General features: G+C 34.3%; 1 protein-coding gene across 1 annotated transcript in view; it reads right to left on the bottom strand.

Annotated features, from left to right (window-relative positions):
- Positions 1 to 27,824, bottom strand: part of Zc3h12c (zinc finger CCCH-type containing 12C) — a 73,592-nt gene that overhangs the window by 9,614 nt on the left and 36,154 nt on the right. Inside the window, exons 3-5 of the mRNA XM_047518017.1 lie at positions 17,440 to 17,726; positions 11,925 to 12,064; positions 7,007 to 7,241 (exon numbers count right to left, since the gene is read on the bottom strand). Coding sequence (XP_047373973.1) covers positions 7,007 to 7,241; positions 11,925 to 12,064; positions 17,440 to 17,726 — 662 coding nt within the window. The remainder of the gene's footprint in view (positions 1 to 7,006; positions 7,242 to 11,924; positions 12,065 to 17,439; positions 17,727 to 27,824) is intronic.

Raw genomic sequence — 27,824 nt, 5'->3', positions numbered from 1 at the left:
AGAGCAACTGCAGGAAGCAAAAGATCATTTCAACAAAGAGGTAGAGATTCTCAAAAAAAAAAAAAAAAAAAAAAAAAAAAAAAACCAAATGGAAATCCTTGAAATGAAGGAAACAATAAACCAAATAAAAAACTCAATGGAAAGCATCACCAAAAGACTAGACCGCTTGGAAGACAGAACCTCAGACAATGAAGACGAAATATTTAATCTTGAAAATAAAGTTGCCCGAACAGAGAAGATGGTAAGAAATCATGAATAGAATCTCCAAGAACTATGGGACATCATGAAAAGACCAAATTTAAGAATTATTGGGATTGAGGAAGGCACACAGATACAAACCAAAAGAATGAACAACCTATTCAATGAAATAATATCAGAAAATTTCCCAAACCTGAAGAAAGAAATGGAAAATCAGATACAAGAGACTTACAGAACACCAAATGCACAAAATCACAACAGATCCACACCAAGGCACATTATAATGAAAATGCCTAACATTCAAAATAAAGATAGGATTTTGAAGGCCGCGAGAGAAAAGCATCAGATTACATATAGGGGGAGACCAATACGGATAGCAGCCGACTTCTCAACCCAGACTCTAAAAGCTAGAAGGGCCTGGAACATCGAATTTCAAGCTCTGAAAGAACATGGTTGCCAACCAAGAATCCTATACCCATCAAAACTGACCTTCAGATTTGAAGATGAAATAAAATCCTTCCATGATAAACAAAAGTTAAAAGAATTTATAAATAGAAAGCCTGTGCTACAGAATGTTCTCAACAAAATATTCCATGAGGAGGAAACGAAAAACAACAATGGAGGTCAGCAAAGGGAGGAGCTACCTTAAAGAAAAACCACTCAAAGGAGAAACCAAGCCAACATAAAAACCAAAAATAAGCCAAATGACTGGGAATACAAATCATATCTCAATAATAACCCTGAATGTTAATGGCCTAAACTCATTAATCAAAAGAAATAGACTGGCAGAATGGATTCAAAAGAAAGACCCAACAATATGCTGCCTGCAAGAGACTCATCTCATAGAAAAAGACATCCACAGACTAAAGGTGAAAGGATGGGAAAAAAACTACCATGCACATGGACTCAGTAAAAAAAAGGGGGTTTCCATCCTTATATCAGATAAAGTGAACTTCAAGCCAAAGTTAGTCAGAAGGGATAAAGAAGGACATTTTATACTGCTTAAGGGAACCATAAATCAGGAAGACATAATGATAGTAAATATTTATGCCCCAAACAATGGTGCATCCCTGTACATCATACAAATCCTTCTCAATTTCAGGAATCACACAGACCACAACACAATAATTCTGTGTGACTTTAATGACCGCTGTCACCACTAGATAGATCTTCCAAACAAAAACCAACCAAAGAAACCACAGAACTCAATAACACAATCAATAACCTAGACTTAACAGACATATATAGAATATTCCATCTATCAACGAGCAGATTCACTTTCTTCTCAGCAGCACATTGAACCTTCTCAAAAATAGACCATATACCATATGTTATGCCACAAAGAAGCCCTTAGGAAATGAAAAAAAAATTGAGATACTGCCTTGTGTTCTATCAGATCATAATGGACTGAGAGTAGAAATCAATGACAAAATAAAAAACAGAAAGTACTCCAACACCTGGAGACTAAATAATATGCTACTGAATGAAACATGGATAACAAAAAAACATCAGCAAGGAGATTAAAAAACTTCTTAGAGGTCAATGAGAACGACGATACAACATATCAAAATCTCTGGGACACTATGAAAGCAGCACTAAGAGGAAAATTCATTGCATGGAGCACATTCCAGAAAAGAATGAAAAGTCAACAACTAAACGATCTAACATTACAGCTCAAAGCCCTAGAAAAAGAAGAACAGAATAACAGCAAAAGTAGTAGAAGACAGGAAATAAAATCAGAGCTGAAATCAATGAAATTGAAACAAAGAAACAATTCCCTCAAAAATGGACAAACAAAAAGTTGGTTCTTTGAGAAAGTAAACAAAATAGACAAACCCTTAGCCACACTAACAAAGAGAAGGAGAGAGAAAACTCAAATTACTAAAATTCATGATGAAAAACGAAATATCATGACAGACACCACTGAGATACATAACATAATGTGAAGCTACTTTGAAAATCTGTATTCCAACAAAATAGAAACTACCGAAGACACTGACAAATTTCTAGAGACATATGCTCCTCCCAAACTGAACCAGGAGGACAAACACAATTTAAACAGATCAATATCAAGCAATGAAAAAGAAGAAGCCATTAAAAATCTACCATCCAAGAAAAGCCCAGGACCAGACGGATTCTCAGCTGAGTTCTACAAGACCTTCAAAGAAGAACTCATTCCAAAACTTCTCAAAGTATTCCAGGAAATAGAAAAGGAGGGTACCCTACCAAACTCATTCTATGAAGCTAATATAACCCTCATACCCAAACCAGGCAAAGACACATCAAGGAAAGAAAATTGTAGACCAATATCCTTGATGAATATAGATGCAAAGATCCTTAACAAAATATTGGCAAACCGTATCCAAAAACATATTAAGAAAATTGTGCACCACAATCAAGTGTGGTTCATCCCTGGAATGCAAGGATGGTTTACCATCCGTAAATAAATAAACATAATGGTTTAACATCTGCAAATCAATAAAAGTAACCCATCATGTCAATAAACTTAAGGATAAGAATCATATGGTTATTTCAATTGATGCAGAAAAAGCGTTCGACAAAATACAACACCCCTTCATGCTCAAAACACTAGAAAAAATAGGCATAGTGGGAACATACCTGAACATTGTAAAGGCTATTTATGCTAAGCCCCTGGCCAACATAATTCTTAATGGAGAAAAACTGAAAACCATTCCCTTTAAAAACAGGAACTAGACAGGGATGTCCTCTTTCACCACTTCTATTCAACACTGTCCTCGAAACTCTAGCCAGAGCAATTAGGCAGACCAAAGAAATTAAAGGGATACGAATAGGAAAAGAGGAACTTAAGCTGTCACTATTTGCTGATGACATGATTCTATATTTAGAGGATCCAAAAACCTCCTCCAGAAAACTTATAGTCCTCATCAATGAATTCAGCAAAATAGCAGGCTATAAAATCGACATGCATAAATCTAAAGCATTTTTATATGCAAGCGACAAAACAGCTGAGAGGGAAATGAGGAAAACAACTTCATTTACAATAGCCTCAAAAAAAAAAAAAAAAAAATACTTGGGAATCTATCTAACCAAAGAGGTAAAAGATCTCTACAATGAAAACTACAAAACATTGAAGAAAGAAATTGAGGAAGACCTTAGAAGATGGAAAGGTCTCCCATGTTCTTGGATAGGAAGAATTAATATTGTCAAAATGGCCATACTACCAAAAGTACTATACAGATTCAATGCAATTCCAATTAAAATCCCAATGACATACCTTATAGAAATAGAGCAAGCAGTCATGAAATTCATCTGGAAGAATAAGAAACCCAGAATAGCTAAAGCAATCCTTAGCAGGAAGAATGAAACAGGGGGTATCACAATAGTAACAAAAACGGCATGGTATTGGCACCAAAATAGACAGGTAGATCAATGGTACAGAATAGAGGACACGGACACAAACCCAAATAAATACAATTTTCTCATACTAGACAAAGGGGCCAAAAGTATGCAATGGAGAAAGCCTGTTCAACAAATGGTGCTGGGAAAACTGGAAATCCATATGCAACAGAATGAAATTAAACCCCGATCTCTCACCCTGCACAAAAATCAACTCACAATGGATCAAGGACCTTAAAATCAGACCAGAGACCCTGCATCTTATAGAAGAAAAAGTAGGTCCAAATCTTCAACTTGTTGGCTAAGGATCAGACTTCCTTAACAGGACTCCCATAGCACAAGAAATAAAAGCAAGAAACAATAACTGGGATAGACTCAAGCTAAAAAGCTTTCTCTCAGCAAAGGAAACTATCAGCAATGCAAAGAAAGAGCCTACAGAGTGGGAGAATATCTTTGCCACTCATATTTCAGATAGAGCACTAATTTCCAGAATCTATAAAGAACGCAAAAAACTCTACACGGAGAATACAAATAACCCAATCAACAAATGGGCTAAGGATATGAACAGACACTTCACAGAAGAAGATCTACAAGTAATCAACAAACATATGAAAAAATGTTCACCATCTTTAGTAATTAGAGAAATGCAAATCAAAACTACACTAAGATTCCATCTCACCCCAATTAGAATGGCGATTATCAAGAATACAAGCAACAACAGGTGTTGGAGAGGATGTGGGGAAAAAGGTACACTCATACATTGCTGGTGGGGCTGCAAATTAGTGCAGCCACTCTGGAAAGCAGTGTGGAGATTCCTTAGAAAACTTGGAATGGACCTACCATTTGACCCAGCTATCCCACTCCTCGGCCTATACCCAAAGGACTTAAAATCGGCATACTACAGAGATACAGCCACATCAATGTTCATAGCTGCTCAATTCTTAATAGCCAGATTGTGGAACCAACCTAGATGTCCTTCAATTGATGAATGGATAAAGAAACTGTGGTATATATATATATATACAGTGGAATATTACTCAGCTATTAAGAATAATAAAATTATGGCATTTGCAGGCAAATGGATGAAATTGGAGAATATCATGGTGAGATAAGCCAATCTCAAAAATCCAAAAGAGGAATGATCTCACTGATAAGCGGATGATGACACATAATGGGGGGTGGGAGGGGGGCAAGAATGGAGGAAGGAGGGACTGTATGGAGGGAAAATAGGGGTGGGAAGGGTGGAGGGAAGGTAAAAATAACAGAATGAATCAAACCTCATTACCCTATATGAATGTACGATTACACAAATGGTATGCTGTTACTCCATGTACAAATAGAAACAACATGTATCCCATTTGTTTACAATAAAAATAAATTAAAAAAAAAGATCTTAAGCTGAACTTGCATTTTTTTTTAATTCAAGTAAGTTTTGAGTCTAGCATCTTTTAAATTTTTCTTTTTCTCAGAGAAGTCTTAGGATTTTTATAAGGATTTTAGAAAGCCATTGCAATGGCATTTTATGAAAGTTTTGTAAAAATCTGTGCTGTGAAGTTGTACAAAACAGGTGAGGAGTGAGAGTAAGCAGCTGAGGAAGGGAGGAGGAAGGGGTGGCAGAATGCAGTGTGAAGACAGGGACTTGCCAGACACCAGTTATGTGTTAGATAACTTCATATGCAATAATCCCATGAAATCCCATTTTACAGATTAATAAATGTTGCTAATTTAGGATTAAAAGAATTAGGTAATTTTTACCTCGTGTCCCATGACAAAGGAAACATTAAAATATGTCTGACTCCAAAGTCTTTTCTCTTCCTACTACAGTAAATGTAGTTCTCAGAAGAGATAGAAAAAAAATCTTAATGAAGTAAACTTATTATTTGAATTGACTGTACAATGGAGAAAAGAAGGATTTACAGTGTGCATGATAAAAAAGTTATGAAGAATTATATTAGTTGTTATGCTACTGTTAGAATTTGAAATAAGCTTAAGTATCTATCTACAAAGTAAGAATAATGCACGTTATGTATACAATCTTAGGGAGTGTCAAAATGTCTGAGTAATAACAGTTGTCAAATACAGTGTTTGCCATTATGAAAACAGTATGTCAACATTAAAAGTTAAAAAATAAAAGACCAAGTCACACCAATCCCACAATTTTTTTTAAAATGTCTTTTAGTTGTCAGTGGATCTTTTTTTGTTTTATTTTGTTTTATTTATTCATTCATATGTGGTGCTGAGGATCGAACCCAGGACCTCACATGCGCCAGGCAAGTGCTATACCACTGAGCCCCAGCCCCAGCCCCTATTCCACAATTTTAATACAATTATTTTCCAAGCTTTGTCTTTTTAACACAAAAATATTTTTCTATGTTTCTTAACAGGTGTCCTAACAATAATTAGGAATAGATGGGGCTGAGATTGTGGCTTAGTGGTAGAGGTCTTGTCTAGCACATGTAAGACACTGGGTTTGAACCTCAGCACCACATAAAAATATAAATAAAGTTAAAAAAATAACATAGCCACAAAAGAGATAGACCATCTATCTCTTTATGAACAGTTCAATAATATTCCAATAGGATATGCACTGTAATGCAATTGCTTTCTCTATTGAATACTGAACATATCTGGTCTTTTCTTTTTTCTTCATTATATATCCCAAGAAATATGATTATTGGATTGGCAAATCTACTTTTGAAGTTTCTGCTAACTTCTGCTAAAATGTACATCAGTTTACATGCATCTTTAAAAGCATAAGGCACACACAGAAATATTTTTGTGAATTAAACAGGTGAGGGGCTGAAGTTGTGGCTCAGTGGTATAGCACTTGCCTAGCACATGTGAGGCACTGGGTTCAATCCTCAGCACCACATAAAAATAAATAAATAAAATAAAGTTATTTTTTAAAAAGTTGAGAAAATAAAATACTTTTTAGATTGGTTTTGCATTTTTGATTAGTCAAAGATAAACTTTTTCTACATATTTATAAATATGTTCATTTCTATGTCACATGCTGGTTCATGTCATTTGTCCATTTATCAATTTGTAGACTGTGACTATGACTACAATCTTATATTGGTTTTACACTTTAAGAAATCATGCATTTAGTAAGCTAGAAAAGCTCTAATTTAATTTTTGAAAGGCATCTTTTTAGGGGTGAAGATGGGAATTCTTCATTCTCAGAGTCTAAGAAGTTGTCTCAGCCTCAGGTGCTCTGTTAGGAGTTTCAGGGAAGGGCAGGGGCCTGTCACTTATGCAGGGACTTCTGTAGCACAAATCTGCAATTTTTTCTGACTATCACAGGATCAGTGGGAAATTGGTTGTTGGAAGAAACCTGTCTCAGGTCTGGTCAGCGACAAAATGGAAGATTCTTAGCAGTTGCCAGGGATGGTTATATTTTTCAAGGAAGCAAAAGCACTGGTTTACTTACTTGTCATTGACAAAGGAATACATTAATAACCGCTCATCTATGAACTTCTTCCATTCTGGTTTTTCATTAGCCAAATCCCTGTAGTTATCATTGGACACAATTATACCATCTGACTCAAAAGCCAGCTTCACGATGAACCTGTCATCATAGCACACCACTCGCCTCCCCTGGACTCGCCGGGATGGTGTGAAGACCAGGATTTTCTCCTTTTCCAATTTGCGTAAAATTTCCTGATCTGCAAGAAAAAATAGTAAAGGTAGAATTTGAGGAATAAATACATATATAACATATATGAAAACTTTCATATAATGTGAGTTTTTTATGAACTGGTCTACATATAATCATTTAATTAGGGATTATGATTTATAGTTGATAGATGTAGTAAAATTTGTAACTCCACAAAATAATTTTTTCAGGAATTTAAGACTTTAGGAATAGTAAAACAAAACAAATCAACATCAGCAAACTGAACAGTATAAACCTCAATGTGACTGAAAATTCTGAATTTCATTCCTTGAAGCTTTTGCTGAGAGCAGGAACCAGCAGCACTACTGCTACAAAACAGCTTCTTATACATTCGTGCTACAATGACACTCTAACAAAGCATCTGTGTTGGTTTGGGAGTGAGCACAAGGTATTTTCCTCCCAAGTTTGTGTATTTTGTAGGGTTTTTTTTTTTTTTTTCCTAACTGGGTTGGTGTGCTAGTGGAAGATTCTGAAAAGAAGTAGTAGATATAGTAGAGGTAGCAAAAGGAAACCTTAAAATGCAGAAGAAAGTTCAATATACAGGAGGTAGAAAGCTCAAGAGAAGTTGAAATGAGGTCAGAAATATTGGCTATTATACGTTCTGTGTCCTTTCCTCTGAAATGTAGTTAACAAAATGCTGGTTAGTAATTAAAAAAAAAAGAGAATTCATCTTTTCAACTGACAATTACTACATGTCTATTCTGTGGCACGAGCTGTGCTAGGTATTAAGGGTCACCAAGGTTAATGTTCTCTCCTCAAAGAGGGCAGTCTTACTGGATCAGACAAACATGCAAACTAGGTAAGCAAAAGTATAACTGCCACTGCAGAAATATGAGTAGGCTATGCAGGAAGAGGAAATGGAGGAGTAATATGGGTCAGCTCTAATACTGGCATGTGAATTAGATGATGGTCCTCACAAATGAGTTCATTAAGACCAGAACTTGCTTTAGAAAAGCAGCAGGAGCATTAATAGAAGAAATAAGTGTGACAGAATTAGCAAACCAAGGATAAATCTCAGATTTTGTCACTTTCCACATTTGGCAATCATAATCTCATTGAGCCTGTTTTTTGGGTCTGCAAATGCAGTGGAGAGGCTGAAAAGTAAATGAGTTAACATGAATAAAGGATACAGCATGGTGCCTGGCAAATTCTTAATAAACACTGTGCCCTTTAACTTAATAAATCCATGTAATTGTTGATCTCTTTTAAAAAAATCACAGAAAATCAATATGAAAGCAAAAGCCCAGACTCAATTATAAAATTCATCCTATTATAATTACTCTTGAGTGTTTCCCTCATGAACCTTTTGGGGATAGGCACCATGTCTCATTTGTCTTTGTATCAATCAACACCCAGCCCATGAAATGAAACATATCAGTAGATGTTCAATAAATATTTATTTAATAAATGAATAAATGAGCTACTTAAGGATGTATTCACTGTATTATATGCATGAGTAATCCATGGTACTTCATTATTCAGGAGAGTATTTACTAACATCTGATATTCCTTAAGCCTTGATGAAGAGACTGCAGGAATAAATGTGGCAGCCTAACAGTCAACATAATCTTGCTTATTTTGAATTTACAGAACAGCTAATGAGATTGAAAGGACAATTAACTGGATGACACATAAATAATTCCAACTTCAATATAGATTCAGTATAGCTGGTAAGTTAACATAGATGGTGCTTCGTAAGTAATTGTTAAAATAAATGGAAGATGAGCAGGGAATGGTGGCAGATACCTGTAACCCAGAAGTTAAGGAGACTGAGGCAGGAGGATCCCAAGTTCAAAGCCAGCCTCGGCAATCAAGTGAGGCCTTAAGAAACTTGGTGAGACCCTGTCTCAAAATAAAAACTAAAAAGGGCTGAAAATATGGCTCAGTGATTAAGTGCCCCTGGGTTCAATCCTGATAGCATTAAAAAAATAAAAAAGAAGACAGGCAAAAGTGCTGGTCTGAATCTCTGAATCTGAAAGCTTTAATATAATTTTTATTGCATTATTTTTGGTGCACAATGAGCACTGGACTACTCAATTTATCAGGTATTACCTGAATGAGGGCTTTAGTAAAGATATTATATTTGGAGAGGAAACGCTTAAAAGCCTCTGATAAAATTCTGGTATTTTGTGAAGTAAAGTGTATATTGAATTTCAGAGATCTAGCATGCTGGTATTTTAAACCAAACTCAGTCACACTTCACTCTGTGTATCATCATATTCCCTTCTTGATTTTTATTATTTTCCTACTTAAGAAGGCTGCAAGGCATTTATATATTTAAACATTGAGCCAGGCACAATAGCTGCATGCCTGTTATCTCAGAGACTCTGGAGGCTAAGGCAGGAAGATTGCAAGTTCGAGGCCAGCCTCAGGAATATAGTGAGACCCTGTTTCAAAATAAAAAGGGCTGGAGATGTAGCTCAGTTATAAAGAACCCTAGGTTCAATTCCCAGTATGAAAATATGCCACAAAAAACCTCTAGACCTGACTTTTATGTAAAAGAATATTTCCCATTAAATTTCTGCCTAAATCTTTTGTGTATTATATCAATAAATCCTAATTTATGGATTCTTCTAATGAATTTCCATTTGTTTTCATTTTTTCTATCCAAAATGATATAGTAATGAATATCTTTAGTCATAAGTCCTTGCCTGTGAGCTCTGCTATTTTTTGGGGTGTGTGTGGGGGGTGGCAACTTATTCCTAAAAGGTGAACTAGTAGATTTAAGAGTACAGTAACCACACACTCTCACCCATTCATGGGGGATATGTTCTAAGACCCCTAATGGATGTCTGAAACCACAGATAGTACTGAATCCTCTATATTCTGCAGTTTCCTGTACATACATTCCCATGAAGTTCAGTTTATATACTTGGCATAGTAAAGATTAACAACTAATACTTAAATAGAATAACTATAACAATATACTGTTAAAGTTAAGTTGAATGTATCTTTCTCAAAATATTTTATTGTATTATAGACCTTAGCAACCTCAGCATACAATTTTTTTCTTTCCTTAAGTCAAGAACTTTCACCTTTTCACTTAGAGGAAGTACTTTACAGCTTTTCTTTGGCATACCCAAATTGGTAAGCATAATTCTTGAGCTTTAGGACTTTAATAAGAAAAATAAGAGTTACTTATGCACAAGCACTGCAATAGTCTATCTGATAACCCAAGAAAGCTTCCAAGTAAGAAATGGGTGGGCAGCACAGGCAGTGTAGATATGCCAAACAATGGGATGTGATTCATGTTCTGGACAGGATGGAGCAGGATAACATGAGATTTCATCACACTAGTCAGAACAGTGCACAATTTAAACTTATGAACTGTTTATGAGTTCATAATAGAACTGTATAAGCATTTTATGTTAACAACATGAATTCTTTATTTGTTGGATTTTTTCTTATGTCATTGATGAGTTCTTATTCTTAAGAAAGTTTCCACAAAGGCAGAAGCTTACATTTTTTGATGTGATTATATCTATCTTTTCCTTTATAATTAGTTCTAAAATTTTTAAATTTAGAAAGCCCTTCTCCCACTTAAAGACTACTTACAGTCTTTAAAGGTTTAATTTTTGACAATTACCTCTTCAACTATCTGGAATTTATTGTCATAGGGCATAAAATAAGAATCTAAACAAGCATGTTTTTTTCCAAAAAGTTATTACAACATTTGTTACCCTTGGTTGAATTATGCCAGCTCTCAGTTTCACATTTTTAGGTGAGTCCATGGCTTTGGACTTCACCCTTGACTGCCTATACATTTAATTTTACAATGATTTATTAATTAGAAATAAAAAGAATGTCTTAAAATAATCTACCCCTTTGTGTATATGATAGATGATCATTTGTTGTTGATTTGAAAAGTTCTGTGGTTTCCTTCAGAGGTGCCTCACAGATTTTGTTAATATTAGAGGTGAAGAAAAGGATAGGAAGGGTTGGATGCCGATGTAAGTCACTGAAACTGAACAAAGTATTAAATAACAATTAACAGTTACAGAGGACATCTCTACCTGAAACTCACATTTAAAAATTACAAACTAATGCAAAATATGAATAGAAATAGTTTACTGGGACCAGTCATTTTCTTGTTAGGAAAGCACATTCCATGGTCTTATGTCTTTTTTAACTTGTAACCATCAGAACTTGATGGCCACCTAGTCTAATTTCTTATAACATATGAGAAAAGTAGGGTCCAGAGGTTCTGTGTGTTGCTCAAAGTTCTGTTGCTAGTAAATGGCAAAACTAGAACAGGCTTCTTGTCTCATCATGTCTCTAAAAGTCAAAATTTTAGGGACCTGGGTTTTAGCTCAGTGGTGGAGCGCCTGCCTAGCAGTTGTGAGGCACTGGGTTCAATTCTCAGCACCACATATAAATAAATAAAAATAAAGGTCCATCAACAACTAAAGTTTCTAAAAAGATCAGAATTTTATAATATTTGAAGTCAAAGTTTTCATAAAATGAAAAATACCTTGACTTACGTAGTGAAGATTATTGTTCAGTTAACATAATAGGTAATTTTTAAACTTGAAAACAACTTCAGTGTCCCACGCAAGAAAACTGCAATCATATAGAATAAAGAAAAGCAGATTAAGAATATCTGAGAGTGCCAGGTATCTAAAGAGGTATTATATAGAAGCTAGGAACAAACAGCTACCTGTAATGAGCTTACCTGTAATGAGAGCATCAGGTCGAGATTGCTCTTTTCTCCAAGCAGGAACAAAAACTGTAACATCTTTATGGCCTCTTTCCAAAAACCAATCCACTGCCAACTTTATTCCTCTGCAGGAAAATACTTCTTTGTTTCCATGGCTGAAAGATTATTTCAGAAACTTAAAACACGACAAAACCTAAGCTCAATTTAGTTAATTCAAGTTTATAAATAGAAATAATTACATAATAGTAATAGTAATGTGAGATTTGAAAGTTAAGGTGAAGTTGCATAGCTCAGAAAAATTAAGATAATAGTTGAAAAATCAAGATTGGTGAGAAAAAATTAGAAAATTGAAGTGTTTATTGTTTAGAGAATAAAGAAAAATAAGTTTTCAGATATATAGTTATAAAGATTAACTATTCAAAAAGATACAAGCTTTTTCTGACAGAAAAATGAGAAAAGGTTTCAACCACAGGGAATTTCAATCAATATAAAATGTCACAAAATAATGAAATGGAATACTGAATGTGTTTCTGAAACCTTTTCCTTTTTAACAATTCTTAGTGTATATTTCAATTAAGCATGCACAAAGTTTTTTAGGTGACCAATGTAAATAACACCACATACTCACAGAAAGGAAAAAACATGTTCACAATGCTTAATCTCATGCAATAAACACTTCCATATCCTACAATGAAAAGATACCTAGTTTCTGTTCAATAATATTGTGTTGAACCAGGATTAATGATGTCAAAAGGGCATTCAAAATTGGATTAGCAGTCTCAGTGTCCAAAAGAAAATACCCAACTCAGGATGCAGTCATTCAGTAAGTATTTATCTAGCACAAGGTTCTACTTACACACTTTAACCAAATAATTAAAAATAACACTTGTTTCAATCTTTTTAAAGAAAAAAGTTTCTGCTTTGAATGTAATTAACTGCATTCTTTAGAGTTTGAACTCTGAGGGCTCCCTTTCTTACATATTATTTTCTTTTTGGAACAAAGAAGGGCTGAATGAAATTATGTAAGTAAATGCTTCTGTTAACTTTTAATATAAGTCAAATATTAAGAAGCCCTAGAAATACTAACATCATAATCATTTTTAATATAAAAAACAAAAATTGATTCACTTGCATTACAGATGCTGAGGACTACAAATGCAAACAAGAAATTGTGTTTATGGTTCCACAGACCTGTCTTCCTGGTGGTTCAGGGCAAGATTAGAGGTAAAATCAGATGCACTGGAGTTTCAGAGAATGGCATAAAAAAAAGGGAGAGTGTGAGGTCACATTTTTTCTAGGTAAGAAGGTCTGCCAATTAGCCTGTGAATGCCCCAGCAAAAGGTACAAAGCCATGTTTGGTTTCATGGAAAATCCTGAAATTTAACTAGTCTCTAAAAAACTATAGAAAATGAAGGTCTCTTCAGAGGATACATAGAAACACAAGTATTCCTAATACACTCAACTTGCAAAAACTTTACTATATTTCTGTTTTGCATTATTGCTTTGAAATCTTTGTATTTTGCCTTGCTAGTAAAACAATGATATTAGTTTTACTGAGACTTGACAATTTAATTGTTTCTGGCTCTAAAGACAGGCATGCATAAGCAATTTCTTTCTGGTGATTTCATTCGATTAGGGCAACTGTCACATTTACTCACTGTTGAAATAGAAGATTCCATCTTCTAAATAAAGAACTTTCATAAAATGTGTGAGACAGCAGACCCTTTACAATCATGTGACACAAATTCTATAGATGCTACAACAGGAAACTGTATCAATTCTGATAATAAGGTTGTCCTCATTATCCTCTCCTCACCCTCCACAAAGCTTCTCTTCATAGGGGGAGAAGAGGAATGAATGAGGATGAAAGGTGGCAAATAGAAACATATAAAGAGCCTGGATTTCTGAGGAGATGGACCCAAATCTATGTTCAATCTTTGTTATATGAGAAAAAATAATTCCCCATTTGTTTAAGCAACTGTAGTGCAACTTTCTCTTATTTGCAGTTGAATACATCCTTAACTTCCACACTAAGTAGACCATAAACCAAAGTAAACTGACACAGCTCTATCAATACCAGGGAAAAGTACACAGTTTAAGGCAAAAACATTTCTAGGGATAAAAAAGCTATTACATAATAGTAAAATAGGAGCAATTCACAGGCAACTATAGTGATTATGAACTCATAATCTGTATTAATAAGGCAAAAGATCACAGGATTATTAGAAGAAATTAACAAGTTTACAGTCATACAGCAGAAAGCATTAAATAAGAATATAGATAACAGAAACAATCAATTACAAACATGATCTAACAGACATATACAAATCCTGCACAAAATCAGAGAACAGAAAATCTCATGAGCATATGGAAGCTTCATAAAATTAGCTATCTACTAAGTTATAGAACAGATTTCAACAGGTATCAGAAATCTAAATCATACATAAAATATCCTTTGACCACAATATGTTACTATATTATAGATATGAGGTTCTAGCAAAAGCAATTTAAATTTTTAACTTCAAAAATGGTCTAATTTTGGGGCTGGGAGATAGCTCAGTTGGTAGAGTGCTTGCCTTGCAAGCACAAGGCCCTGGGTTCGATCCCCAGCACCCAAAAAAAAAAAAAAAAAAAAAAGGTCTAATTTTTAACAGTAATAAAGCTAAACAAATCTAAATAAAAAGAACTTCACAGAGAAAATGAAAATTAGAAACCTGTATTAAAGAACACAAGAGAAGAACTAAATAAAAGAAACAATATACCATTTTCACCAAATGGTAAGACTCAAATTGTAACTATTATTGTAACTATTATGGCAACTATTATCAAGTTTACATATAAGTATGTTGTAATACTAAACAAATTATAAGAGAATTTTTTACAGAACTTGAGATGCTGATCCTAAAATTGATATGGAAAAACAAATGCTAAGAATAAGGTGATATTATAAATCAAGATTAGAAAAAGATGGACTATTGAACCAATGATACTAGGGCAACTGGCTATTTATATGGAAAAATATGAAACTACATTTAACTCTTTCCACACGCAAAATGTAAGTTGTAGGCAGATCTAAGACTTAAATATGAAAAGAAACATTGTAAAACTTAGAAGAAATGACAGGAGATATAGGATAGGGAAGTACTTCTTAAACAAGACATATAACCACATAATATCAAGGAAAGGCTGATAGATATGAATACATAAAAGTTTTTTATCCAAGACTCCATAATTTAAAAAGAAATGTCAGATTGGAAAAAGAGATTTGCAATTTGTAGGAACAATTGAAATGTTAGTACTTAGAATATCTTAAGTATTATTTATATTAAAGAGCAACCCAGTTTTTTTTTAAGGCAAAAGATATGAACAGTCAATTCACAGAAGAAGAAACCCAAATGACCAATAAACACATGAAAAGATGTTCAATAGTGGAAAAATGCAAATTAAAGTCAAAATAAGACACTCCTTCACACCCATCAGATTGGTAAAAATAAAGTCTGCAAACACCAGATGTTGCCAAGAATGTGTGAAAGTAGGAACTCATACAGTACAGGTGGGAGTATAAATTGGTGTAACTATTTAGGAGAGCAATTTGGCAATACTTTATAAAGTTGAAGGCGTGCTTTCTCCAAAACATAGTAATTCTACAACCAGGTTTAGTAAAACTCCACAGTAACCTAAAATTAGAGTCAATGCAATTAGCTGCTGGCTTTCATCCTCTGCCCAGTCTTAGATCTCACATGGGATAGGCAAATGTTCCTCACTGCTTTAGAGAAGGGGAAGACATGCAGGAGGGGATGTGTAGGGTAGGTTCCTGAGTCTCCAAGATTTTCACAGCCAATCTTCGCTGATCAGAGAAAAAAATTAAATGCTAACTAGGAAATTCCTAAAATGGCTGTCATTATCTTGAAGTCCCTATTCTGCTGAGACCCAGAATTATTCCTACTAAGATTAAGTCTGAGCGACAACCACCAGGTGGCTCCAAATTGCAGATGGGACTTGGACAGAGGTTTTGGGAGACTGAACTTAAACTTTATGGATGCATGCTGAAGGATGTGACTTAATGACAAATGCTAGATACAATAAAAGGGACAACTATTGTAGGTACTGATGAAAAAATGACAAAAGTTAAGTTTCATAAAAATTATGAAAAACAATGTCAGTACAATGTAGCTACTGATGCAATTAACTATCTTTTGGTTATTTATTAAAAAAGAATCCTAGCTATAATTCCATTTAAGAACAAAATTCACTATAACTCTGTAGTCACTTATGGGCTATCTGCATGCACTCAGAGATTTTTTTTCCCCTCAGTGATAAAATTAGCTAATTCTATATTTATGAATTAGTACATTCCTTTGGATATCAATTTCTTTTTTAACCTAAAAATTTAGCAATAAGGATGGTTGATAAACCTTATGTGAGTTCTTCTGTTGGGTGAATTTGTTGGCAGACATTGTGGTTACCTTGAATTAGGTAAGAGACCTTGAATATATGCTAAAAAGCTCCCCTCCAACTGTTTTGGCTTAGTGGCATAGGATTCCTGGGGAAAATTCCAAATATTCACTGCAAGTTTTGAGTTAATGTTGGTCAAAATGGGTAATATGAGCTTGAAGATCCATCTGACTTGCCACTGGTTAATAGCAGAAAAATATGAGAAGTCCAGAATGTTATCAAGGTCTTTTTCTTTAAAAAAAAAAAAATGCTTATTTTACTCTGCTGTTTGGGATAGGTACACTTATAAAAACACTGCTTTCCAATGGCTTAACTGAAGTAGAAAATTTGGTGTATTTATAAAGATTCTTAGAAAAACTCCACTCAAAAGAATTATTGATATCTCTACATCTGTTTCATTTCTCAGAAAATGAAAGAATAAACTGGACATCCTCAAAGTGAATTAGAAAAATGGAGGAATAAACCAAGAGGAAATTGTTATCTGTCTTTCTATGCTGCTTCTAGTTTCTGTTAACCTTCTTTGCATCAGTCTAGGACCTAGAAGAGTGGGTTGATGAACTTTTGGATGAATGGATGGTTCCTAATGGCTATAGCATCTGGGGATAACTTTCCCTTTGAAGTAGAACTGGAGTCTTATTAGAATATTTCTAATATGGATTTCTTCTCCAAGACTCCTTTCAGCCAACATGGAAAATATAGCTAAGGAAGTAGAAATGATAAACAGGAAGGAATAAAGAGTTTGAAAACACGGATAAGAGACTGTCCTAGAATTAAGGCCCTAGGTGGCAAGTGATTGCCCTGGTAACTTGGACAAAAAGAAAAACAAGTCAGGATATCAGTCGAAGGAGCCTGAAATTACAGTGCCATATGAAGAACACCAACTCTATCCCTTTGAAGTTCCAGTGATTCAATTACCTTTTGTAAGTGATTCAGGACTATCAGGGATACCAAATGTGGTAGGGTGCATAGGCTCTGTTTCTCAGCTCATATTACTCATCTCTAAAAGTTATTTTCCAGTGCTCTGGAAGATCTGCAAAAATATGCCAAGGGGCTCTTCGGCATGTTTTTAGTTTACAGCTCTTCAAGTGAGAATGTGTACTGGCTGCTGTGTTGCTTCTTGTTGGCTGCCTGTCTAGAAGACCAGGCATGACTGGTCCCCCTCATATGGCTGTGCCATGGCTGCAGGAAGTCAACCATGTCCTTCAACACCTCTGGCAGCTCTTCATGTCTTTCAAACTCATTGTGAGTCACTACTGATGACAGTGAAATCTTTCTGCAGGAGGTGATCTGGGGAGAAGTTGCGCTGCGGCTATTGGATAAGTCTCCCGTTGATTTTTCATCAGTTGCTAACTGAGGCATTTTCTAAAGTAATGAGGATGGATTTACCGCAGATCAGAATAGACTCAGTCTTCTCCACTTTTGTGGCAGCCTTATTACTGGGAATAAAAGCATACATGGAGGAGAGGTATTCTGGATGGTAATGATGGACATGTTTTAAGGTATTGGCAACAGCAATCCAGTTTGGGGGAAAAAACTGGAGATAAGAAGGGAAGATCAAAAGAAACTTAAGACCACAATGTCACCTGGCCCAGTTAAAATTATGCACAAAGGGAACAAACCCTTTTTGGGGGCTACCCAAGGTCTTCTCTCTTAGAGACCTGCTTCTTTAAGAGAGAAGACCTCTAAAATAATGAAAAGTCAAAAGGTCACCACTGTAAGAAGTCAGAACATTGGGAAAAGAAATGCTGAAAGACTGAGGAGGATGCAAGAGATGCAACCCAAACTATGAAGCTTAACCACCTCCTCCAGGAAATTCTTCTCCTCAGGAAATTGGACAGGAAGTAACTGGCAAATGGTACAAACTAATAAGCAAAATTGGCATAATGGAGAAGCTTCAAAGCTAGGTAAGAAAGAACCTCATATATTTGCCTGTGTTTCCTGCCTCGATCTTTTTCTGTCTGCTTGTGAATACGGGAGTCATGGATTTAGTAAGTTCTGCTAACCTTTCTTGTTTAACCCTGGTCCAGAAAAATAAGATGCAAGTTTCTCTTGACAACTTTCTACTTGTACTTTCTCCTTTGAGATTCCTGAGCAAAGAGGAATCTGTTAGAAAAGCATGCCTCTCTCTTGTCCCTCAATGTCCTTAATTTGTGGGAAAGAGACCTGCTGTGTAAACTAAGGGCTACCATATTCTGTACTCCAGGAGTACAGAATTTTGGAGTTTCTGAGTTGGAAGTTGGTGAATATATGCTCTTTTATAATGACAATATAAGCTGGGGTGTTATGTATATGGAATGCCTTTTATGCTATGGGCCAACTATGAAAAAAAAAAAAAAGAGTTTTTCTAACATTAATGGTAACTACGATATCACAATTGCGATTCAATTTATTACAGTCATTACAATTTCTCAAAGAAATTTCTGTATTTCATGGTAGAACTCATGCAGGATAGTAAGGTGAAATTAATTTGTACACTAAAGTGTGACAAGGACTACTAAACTTTGAACTGGGGTTACTAGAGCCCAGTTACTTCTATCCAGGGACAGCTACTCACAGTTTCAGACATATGCAAATACCTATGACCTAGAAAACTAGAAATTAAGGGAACCTAAAATGAACACAAATTATCTTGGCAAATATATTCTTCATTAGCTTTTTATTATTTTGCAAGTTCATTTTTTTCTCAGAAACTTAATAGCATTATTTTTAATTTATTCATACTGACTACTGTAATATATCTGAAAAACACATGAATCCTACTTTTCTGTCCTGAAGAGAAAGGCAATCCCAGAATAATAAGTACAAATAAAATAGTATTTGCTACCACCTGTAAGACCATAAATAACTGCTACTATAGAATCAAAGTATGCTTATTAATGTCAATATACTAGCCATCTATGATGGTTAAAAGATTATAAAGGTGTATTTGGTAATACTGAGAAAAATTCAAGGAACCATATGTTTTAATGCAATTGTCTCATTCTGGGATCTAGAAGAGGGGGAAGTTGGGTCAATCACTCTATCTGCCTTACCTAGAAAATGTAATTTCACACATTATATTTTATTCAGTTATATATACAGATATTAACTAATTTAATTGTAGGACAGGAAGTGTTATTTTAGAGTAAATGTTATCTTCTAGTGGTAGATGTGAAGAATAACCGAAAAACATGGAGAAACCCAAAAAAGGAATGAAGGCATCTATATTAAAGTAGACTGCCTCTTTTTAACACTTTATGTGGTCTTGGGGAAAAAAAAGAACATCAACAGTGTCTCTTGTCAATTGCCTTTTTTTCATCAAGTTTCATTTTTATTATAGTTTCCATAGAATGCTTGTAAAGAGCTTTGGAAATTACAGGTGATTTTTTTTGTTTCTTTATATTCTAAAATTTACATAATTTTATTTATATGATCAAAGAAAAGTTATTCTAAAAAGTAAGTCCTTTTCACAGCATCTATAACCTAATTTTAAAAACTGTATCTAGAATGGCATGTTTTAATATTCCAAATAGAGATGGCTTTTCAAAAGTAGACTGACAGTGAAAATACCATAGCCTCTACAATTAGACATTATGAAATTCAATTATTAGTTTAAGTCCTTTCTTTACTACTTTTCTGTGTGATTTTAGGCAAGTTCTTATCCAAACCTCAGTTTCTCATATTTAAAATGAGGATAATTCCACCTGCCTTATTATTTAATGACTATTTAATGAATATTATTATTATTTAATGAATACTTAATGAACACTAAAGCATTAATATAAAGCATAGGTGCTCTTCAAATATTTGAATTAATATTTTTCTTCAGTTTTTAGGCCTGATTATAAAGAAACCATTTTCATATAAAATTTTAATTTAAAAGAACTTTGAAAAATGGTTTTAAGAACTTCACAAATGCATTTTTCAATGTTTAATAATTTTCTTTTTTTTTTTTGTGGTGCTGGGGATTTAACCCAGGGCCTTGTGCTTACAAGGCAAGCACCCTACAAACTGAGCTATATCCCCAGTCCAATGTTTAATAATTTTAAAAAAGAAATTCTCTTAGATCTATCCTACGGGCTTTCAGCAGGAGAAGTAGTATAGCCAGTGGGCTACCAACTTCAACATGGAGATACAGAAATATGAGAACATTTTATTTTCTTTCATTGTAATCCACACTGTATTTGAGAACCTATACTTACTTTCATGTTGCTGACTCATGGGCATCTAGAATGTATTCTCTGGAATTGAAGGCTCATAACTTTATTTACTTACTTAGGCATGCCTATGTTGTTACTCATATAGCTACTCAACTTTATTGTCTCCGATATCTTTTCCAATATACCAAGATCACTACGAAGCTAAATCTAGTTCTCTGGATGCTAAATACTAAATAGACCATCAGAACAGTAAATCCATATCATTACAGATCATTTAAACCAATGTTTACCAAGTTATGTTCCAATCAGAAATACCATGGCATAGCACAGATTTTTCTTCGTCCGATCCAAGTGGGTCACTGGCCTGATTATGACAAAGAAAACACATCTGCTAATTATTTTTATTGTTAATAAAAATATTCTATTAACAAAAATGGAAACATGAACTCTGATCATGTTTTCCCATTTCTTATTATTGGTAGCACTACTTAGGTGAAGATCTATAATCACTTTATTATAAGCAATAGGATTACTAAGGCAATGGTTTCCTTGATTAAAATTTAAATAAGCACTTTTTTTTTTTTTTTGCGGTGCTGGGGATCGAACCCAGGGCTTTGTGCTTGAAAGGCAAGCACTCTACCGACTGAGCTATCTCCCCAGCCCCAATAAGCACATTTTGGATAACAGGAAAGTTTACTGTCCCCTGGTCTAATCAAATATGTGATACTGATGAAAACCAGAATTACGTACTTAAACAAGTTATAAAGAGGTATACTGGAATATAACTAATATTGTCTTTGTCAGACTCCACACTGAAATAATTTAATAACAAAGCCAAAATTACTTTTGATTCTACTTATAGTCTCTAAGGATTTTCTTAAAACAGTAAGAGAAATGGGGCAGTGCTAACTAAGCTGTAAATATACTGTGACATTCACGTACAGGGAAATAAACTGTCCTTAATTAATGCTACCTTTAGTAAATTGGGATCAAAAATCATTACAATGAAAGATTTACATAATGTGAACCATTTAAATACGTAATTTTAAGTTACTTAGCATAGCACATTACAAAAAAATAAAAAGCAGTTGAAATTAATATTAGTGTATATTTCACTTAGCATCAAAATTATTTCACCCATGTAATCAACAATTGAAGTTATTAATTTTTGTACTAAATCCTTAAAATTTGTTATGTATTTTACATTTACAGCAAATTTGGACTTGACAAATTTCATCAAGAATTCAATAATCACATATAGCTAGTAGTGACTACACTGGGTCATGCACATATACTGCACTTAATTTGATAGTTTTGTTCAGGAAGGTCAAAAGCCAACTTTACGTGAACTCTAGCATTTTTTACTCTCTCATAGTTAAACCAAATACTTGGACTTACGTGTGCAGGATGATTTTATTAGCTAGAAGTAAGTGCAATACTTAGTAAAGAAACCAAATGAAGGTAAATTTTAGAAACTAGGCAAGAGGGTCTTAAATACTGATATTCATATTGAAGAGTTCTCAAGTTCATGTAACTCACAAAGCAGATCAGATACATGAGAGACTTGTGCTTTTAAAAGATGAATCAGAGGCTAAATCCTGATTGTATAGATTGCTAAATTCGGTATTTATAAATATGTGGGCTTAGGTCACTGTTTTTGATATGAAGGAAAGTTATAAACTTCTACATATTCTGTGGTCATATTCTGACTTTAAAATTTTTAATCTGATTTATTGTTCAAACCTTAAGAAAATACTTCAATGATTCACCTGAAGTGCTTTCCTACAGCCCATTTGATGTGTAGGTTTGTATTAACCATCAGCTCCGACATGAGTATTTTTTGGGGGTGGAGTATAAACTGTCAGGCAAATAGCTGGTTTATTTCTCTCTTCTGTGCCATTTCACTGGCATACAAAAGTAATCATATTCTCAGTGCATCTTTTTTCAGGAGTTGTCTACAATTTTTAACCTTTGTATGTATATTTCAACTAGGTCTTGTCTTCAGTCTTACTGATCAAATCTATGCTCTAAATTTCTCTAAAAATGATCTTTCCTAAAAGCAAATTTTTCTATGCCACTCTTCTCTTGATTAAATCCTTCTGGTGGTTCTCTATCACTTAGAGAGATCCTATCTATCATTAAGCATAGATCCTATTGGCCAAAATTTGTCACATGAAAATTATTAGCAAACAACATATTTATCCTAATACTCTACATAAACATGTACCAAGAAGGCCTGCCTACAGTCAGGATGCTTACTCTAACCCCAGAAACCAAGGTTTGCAGACCAAGATGGAAACCTTGCAATTATGGGGAGTACAATAGTTGTTTCCTCAAATCAAAAGTAGAAGACTAGTGTACCCAGCTTCCAGCCCAACTAGAGAATTTGTACTTGCAGCACAAGTATAGGCAGTGATGAGGCTCTGGGTTCTTTTTCCTTATCCCCATTCTTATTTTACATAAAATTTGGAAGAAGTTGAAGTAGAATATGGAGATTTAGTTAATTTTAATGAAATCAGATGACTAGGTCATGGAAGCACACTGAAGAAATAAAACACTTTTAGGAGTAAAGGCCTCTAACATTAATTTATATTCCTACCCCTGACAAGTCATAAACCTAAAACCACAGGGAAATTTTAAAAGCACTGGAGTTTTAAAGAAAATATATGAAATTTAAGCCAATGAGTACATGTGGGTAGAGAGACTAATTCTATATTCCACTGTTGAGCTATCCCAAGTTAATGGAATCACAGATTTTGAAGAACTGTGAAGCTACCTGGAGGAAATAATCACGATATCATTAATTTAATTTTGGCAATATGATAACTATTAGTCATGTTTTGCTTCTGTGTCTTTATCAGAAGTACAAAGTTCATGGCATATCTATAGAATGAAGAATTTGCCCTACTAAGGAAGGAGACCTATTTAAGGAAGGAAAGCCTATCTACCAAATTGGCCACTGCCTTTTGTCTGAATTTGTTAATCTACCTCCACTAAGTATAATTCTATCCCATATTTCCCATATCCATATTCTGTCCCATATTCAGAAACCCAAGGACTTCTTTGTTGTGGTGCTGGGATTAAACCCAGGGACTTCTGCTGGCAAGGCAAGCACTCTACCAACTGAGCTATATCCCCAGCCCCCAAGGACTTCTTGAATATATAAGTTTAGGTCTTTATCTAAATAATTTACTCTCTTTTCTAGTTTTACACAACTATATCCTTGCTGATTTAGCAGTAAACTCGCGAGACCAAATATGCTAGACCAAGTTCCAGGTATTGTCAATTTTGGTGAACTGCTTATTCAAAACACTATCAGTTTACCAGTCTGACACATTTTTATTTATTTATTTATTTTATTGTAAACAAATGGGATACATGTTGCTTCTCTATTTGTACATGGAGTCAAGGCATACCATTAGTGTAATCACAGTGGCACATGCTTGTAATCCCAGAGCTGCAGCTCTGAAGGCTAAGGTAGGAGGGATCGTGAGTTCAAAGCCAGCCTCAGCAATTTAGCAAGGCCCTAAGCAACTTAGTGAGACCCTGTCTTTAAATAAAATATAAAAAGGGCTGGGGATGTGGTTCAGTGGGTTAAGTGCCCTTGGGTTCAATCCCTAATACCAAAAAATAAATAAATAAAAGACATTAGTACATGATTCTTGATGAACAAGCATGTTCCATAAGGCAACATAAGATCCCTGCAATTTTGGGAAACTATGCTGTACACATATATATTCTGGGGTCAATTTTGGAGTCCACCTAGCTTTAAGAGCCTAAGTCAGGATCCTTTATAACACCACAGAAATCATGGAAAACACTGGTGATACAAAGTTAAAATTGAAATATACCACTTAACAGTTCATAAGAATGAGATGGATTATTTACTCACTCTGCTTGTTAAATGTTGATTAACATTTAACTAAGTTTTCATTATATTTGTTACTATATTCTGCATTTGGAGATTAGCTCTTTAATGTAATAATAAGTGTAAGTTATTGAGTGCCTATACATGCCAAGCAAGCATTTGTTATTGATCACCTATAATCCTAATAAAGTTGTAAAATAAGAATTTCCCTTTTTACACTTTTGAAAACAGGTTGGAGCGTTTAAGCAACTATAGAAACACAAGGCAAAATTCAGAGAGTTAAATATATTTTAAAAATACTACTTTGTAGTTGTAATATGTTGCTGCGTTCCAGCTTTTAATTTATATCTAAAGACTCATGCACATCAATTTTATGGTTAGCATTTAAATGAAAACAAAATCTATCATTTATAGGGTGATAGAAAAGGAAATAAAATAGTACTTTGTTCTAAACTTACTCCGGATTTACTTATATCATATCATTTACTTATCATATACTTAGTATATGATAATCTATTCTTGTATGTGTAAATTTATTATATATATAAAATATAGGGTTGCTAAGTTTACCATAAGTAGAATATTAATTTAAAAAGTAGGCCCAGCATAGTGGTGCATGCCTGTAATCCCAGTGGCTCAGGAGGCTGAGATAAGAGGATCAAGAGTTCAAAGTCACTTTGCTAAGGGAGGTGCTAAGCAACTCAGTGAGACTCTGTCTCTAAATAAAATACAAAATGGGGCTGAGGATGTGGCTCAGTGGTTGAGTGTCCTTGAGTTTAATCCCTGGTATGCCCCTTCCCCAAAAAATGTATATTATATTTATGCAACATGAAATAGATGAAATTCTGCATTTTTGTTGCATTAAGATTTGGGACCTGAAGTGTCCACACACACATACACACACACACACATATTTTAAATGACTATTGCTTTAGGTAAACCTTACAAATGGCAGAATGTAAAAAGTTCACTATACATTTTCATGAGTTCTGGCACTTTCAAAATTACAGACATGGTGCACATTTTATTGTGACTGACAGTATAATGCTGCTATAATAAAACTTTCCTGTCAACTTCTTCTCTCCTGAAATGCCTGAGGCACTTCAGTTTAGGTGTCAGATTAAAATATATGATGGAAAGAAGAAATAAATCTGCATAGTCCTATCTGTATGGCAAAAGACACAGAATGGAGCCTAAATAACATTGGGGTAGAGTTGTTTTCATATATACATAAGAAAGGTTGTTTGAAATGTTTAAAGTATGCCGTCTGTTTTGGGCTGAAGTTTTCCTGAAGAAATTCTACATCATATAAGTAAAGTTTAGAGCTTTGTATCAGTTATCAAAGATTTCTACTGGGAACTAGGTTTTGGTCAGGTGAGTTCATGAGGCTGGCCCTATAGGAAAATATCATTTATCTAAATGATATCCTCTTAAAAATTCAGTCGTAGTAGGTCTAATACTGGTTTTTCCCCCTCAAAGGTTGTTTCTGTCCATCTAAAATTTTACTCCTCTCAGTGCCAAATTCTGCATTTGTGCTTTTTTTTTGTTTCCTCTTTTCTAATTTTACTTTAAAAATTACCCCATTAAGTCTCAAGTTTTCAATTTTGTCAGTAAATTGGCACAGGTTACATTCAAATAGGTTTGAAATGCTAATCTAAAGCTTATAGTTATTATATTATTATAATTATATTCTTATAATTATACTATGTACTATAAAATTATATTATACATTACATACTATATTTAGGTTTTTTATAGGTGTTTCACATCTGGGACAATGGGGCCAAAATGGGTTAAGCTCCCTCTCTCACAGTATTGCTTTCTTATACTCCCCCCTTTCCCTTTAGCTTATATAGCTTCATTCTTTATTTTATTTTTTCTTTTTGGTACCAGGAATTGAACCCGAGGGCACTGAACCACTGAACCATATCCTCATCCCTTTTTTCATTTTTCAGTTGGAGACAGGATCTCACTAAATTGCTGAGGCTGGCTTTGAACTCATAATCCTCCTACCTCAGCCTCCTGAACTGCTGGGATTATAGGCGTGCACCACCACAGAACAGTTACAGTTTCATTCTTAAAAACAAAACCATACAAAATTCTATCCTAATACTTGCTCTTTCTTGTCCTTCTCTTCCTCTTTCAACCTTTTAGAATAATAGTCCTAGATTGATTCCTTCATTTCTTGATATTCAGCTACTGGCTTCTATTTTAATATTACATGGCATTCTTGAATGCCATGACTTCCTGGCTGTCATGTATTCTGATCTTTCTTTTCACCACTAAGGATATTCTCTACTTAAAGCTTCTTCCTCTTTCAGTTTAATAACACTAAAATTTTGTTTTATTTGTTCTAATTTGTTGTACATGACTGTAGAATGCATTTATACATTTTGATAGATCATACATAAATGGAGTGTAATCTCATTTTTCTGATTATATATATTATAGGATCACATCAATCATGCAGTCACATATGTACGTGAGGTGATAATGTCTGTTTCACTCTACTATTTATCATTCCTACCCCCATTCGCTTTCCCCTCCCTTCGTTCCCTTCTACCTAATATAAAGTAACTCTATTCTACTCTTCCTCTACCTGCCTTATTGTGAATTAGCATCTACATATCAGAGAAAACATTTGGTCTTTGGTTTTTTGGATTTGGCTTATTTCGCTTAGCATGATATTCTCTAATTCCTTTCATTTACCAGCAAATGTCAGAATTTCATTTTTTTTTAAAGCACACAGGCACACAGGCACACACACACACACACACACACACATACACACACACACAAAATGTTTTCTTTATCCATTTGTCTGTTGAAGGGCATCTGGTTTACTCTAGCCCTATAATTTTTTTCTAATACTAGGATTTTTGTACCTCTATTGTTTCCCTGAATCCATCACTTTCTTCTATGTCTTGACCTGTACAATTCTCAATATGTCTAATGGTTAAATGGTTCTCAGAATAGGCTATGCATAAGAAAATAAATAAATTTTATTTATTTAAAATAAATAGTTATTTTGGTCTTACCATAACTCTGCTGAAGCATACTCTCTTTAAGTATGTTTTTAAATAACTGCTCCTGTAATTCTAGTATATACTGATACTTGTTCCTCAAAAATCTACACCCTTCCTTCAATGTTCTCTGCTTTCGCAATATCATAGTTTTGAGACTTCCATATATTTTAAGTAATCATTCAGCAGTCCTGGATTATTACAAGAAAAGAAACAACATTCTGTAGACAAGTTACCTTCAGCATCTTACTGAAAGACTTTTCAACATCATATGCATAATTTGTACCTCTAAGACATTTGTTAATGTGTCTACTCCATTGGAAGGGGTGCTTGGATTCAAACTGATCTCTAATCTTTTATTCAGCACTGCCAGATTATCCATATAAGACACCAATCAGTACAGGACACTCTTATATTCAAAAACCCTCAA

This window comes from Sciurus carolinensis, chromosome 11, assembly GCF_902686445.1.
Source record: "Sciurus carolinensis chromosome 11, mSciCar1.2, whole genome shotgun sequence".
Taxonomy (NCBI): domain Eukaryota; kingdom Metazoa; phylum Chordata; class Mammalia; order Rodentia; family Sciuridae; genus Sciurus; species Sciurus carolinensis.
Note: the sequence above shows the minus strand (reverse complement) of the source record. Positions and strands in the feature narration are given on the sequence as shown.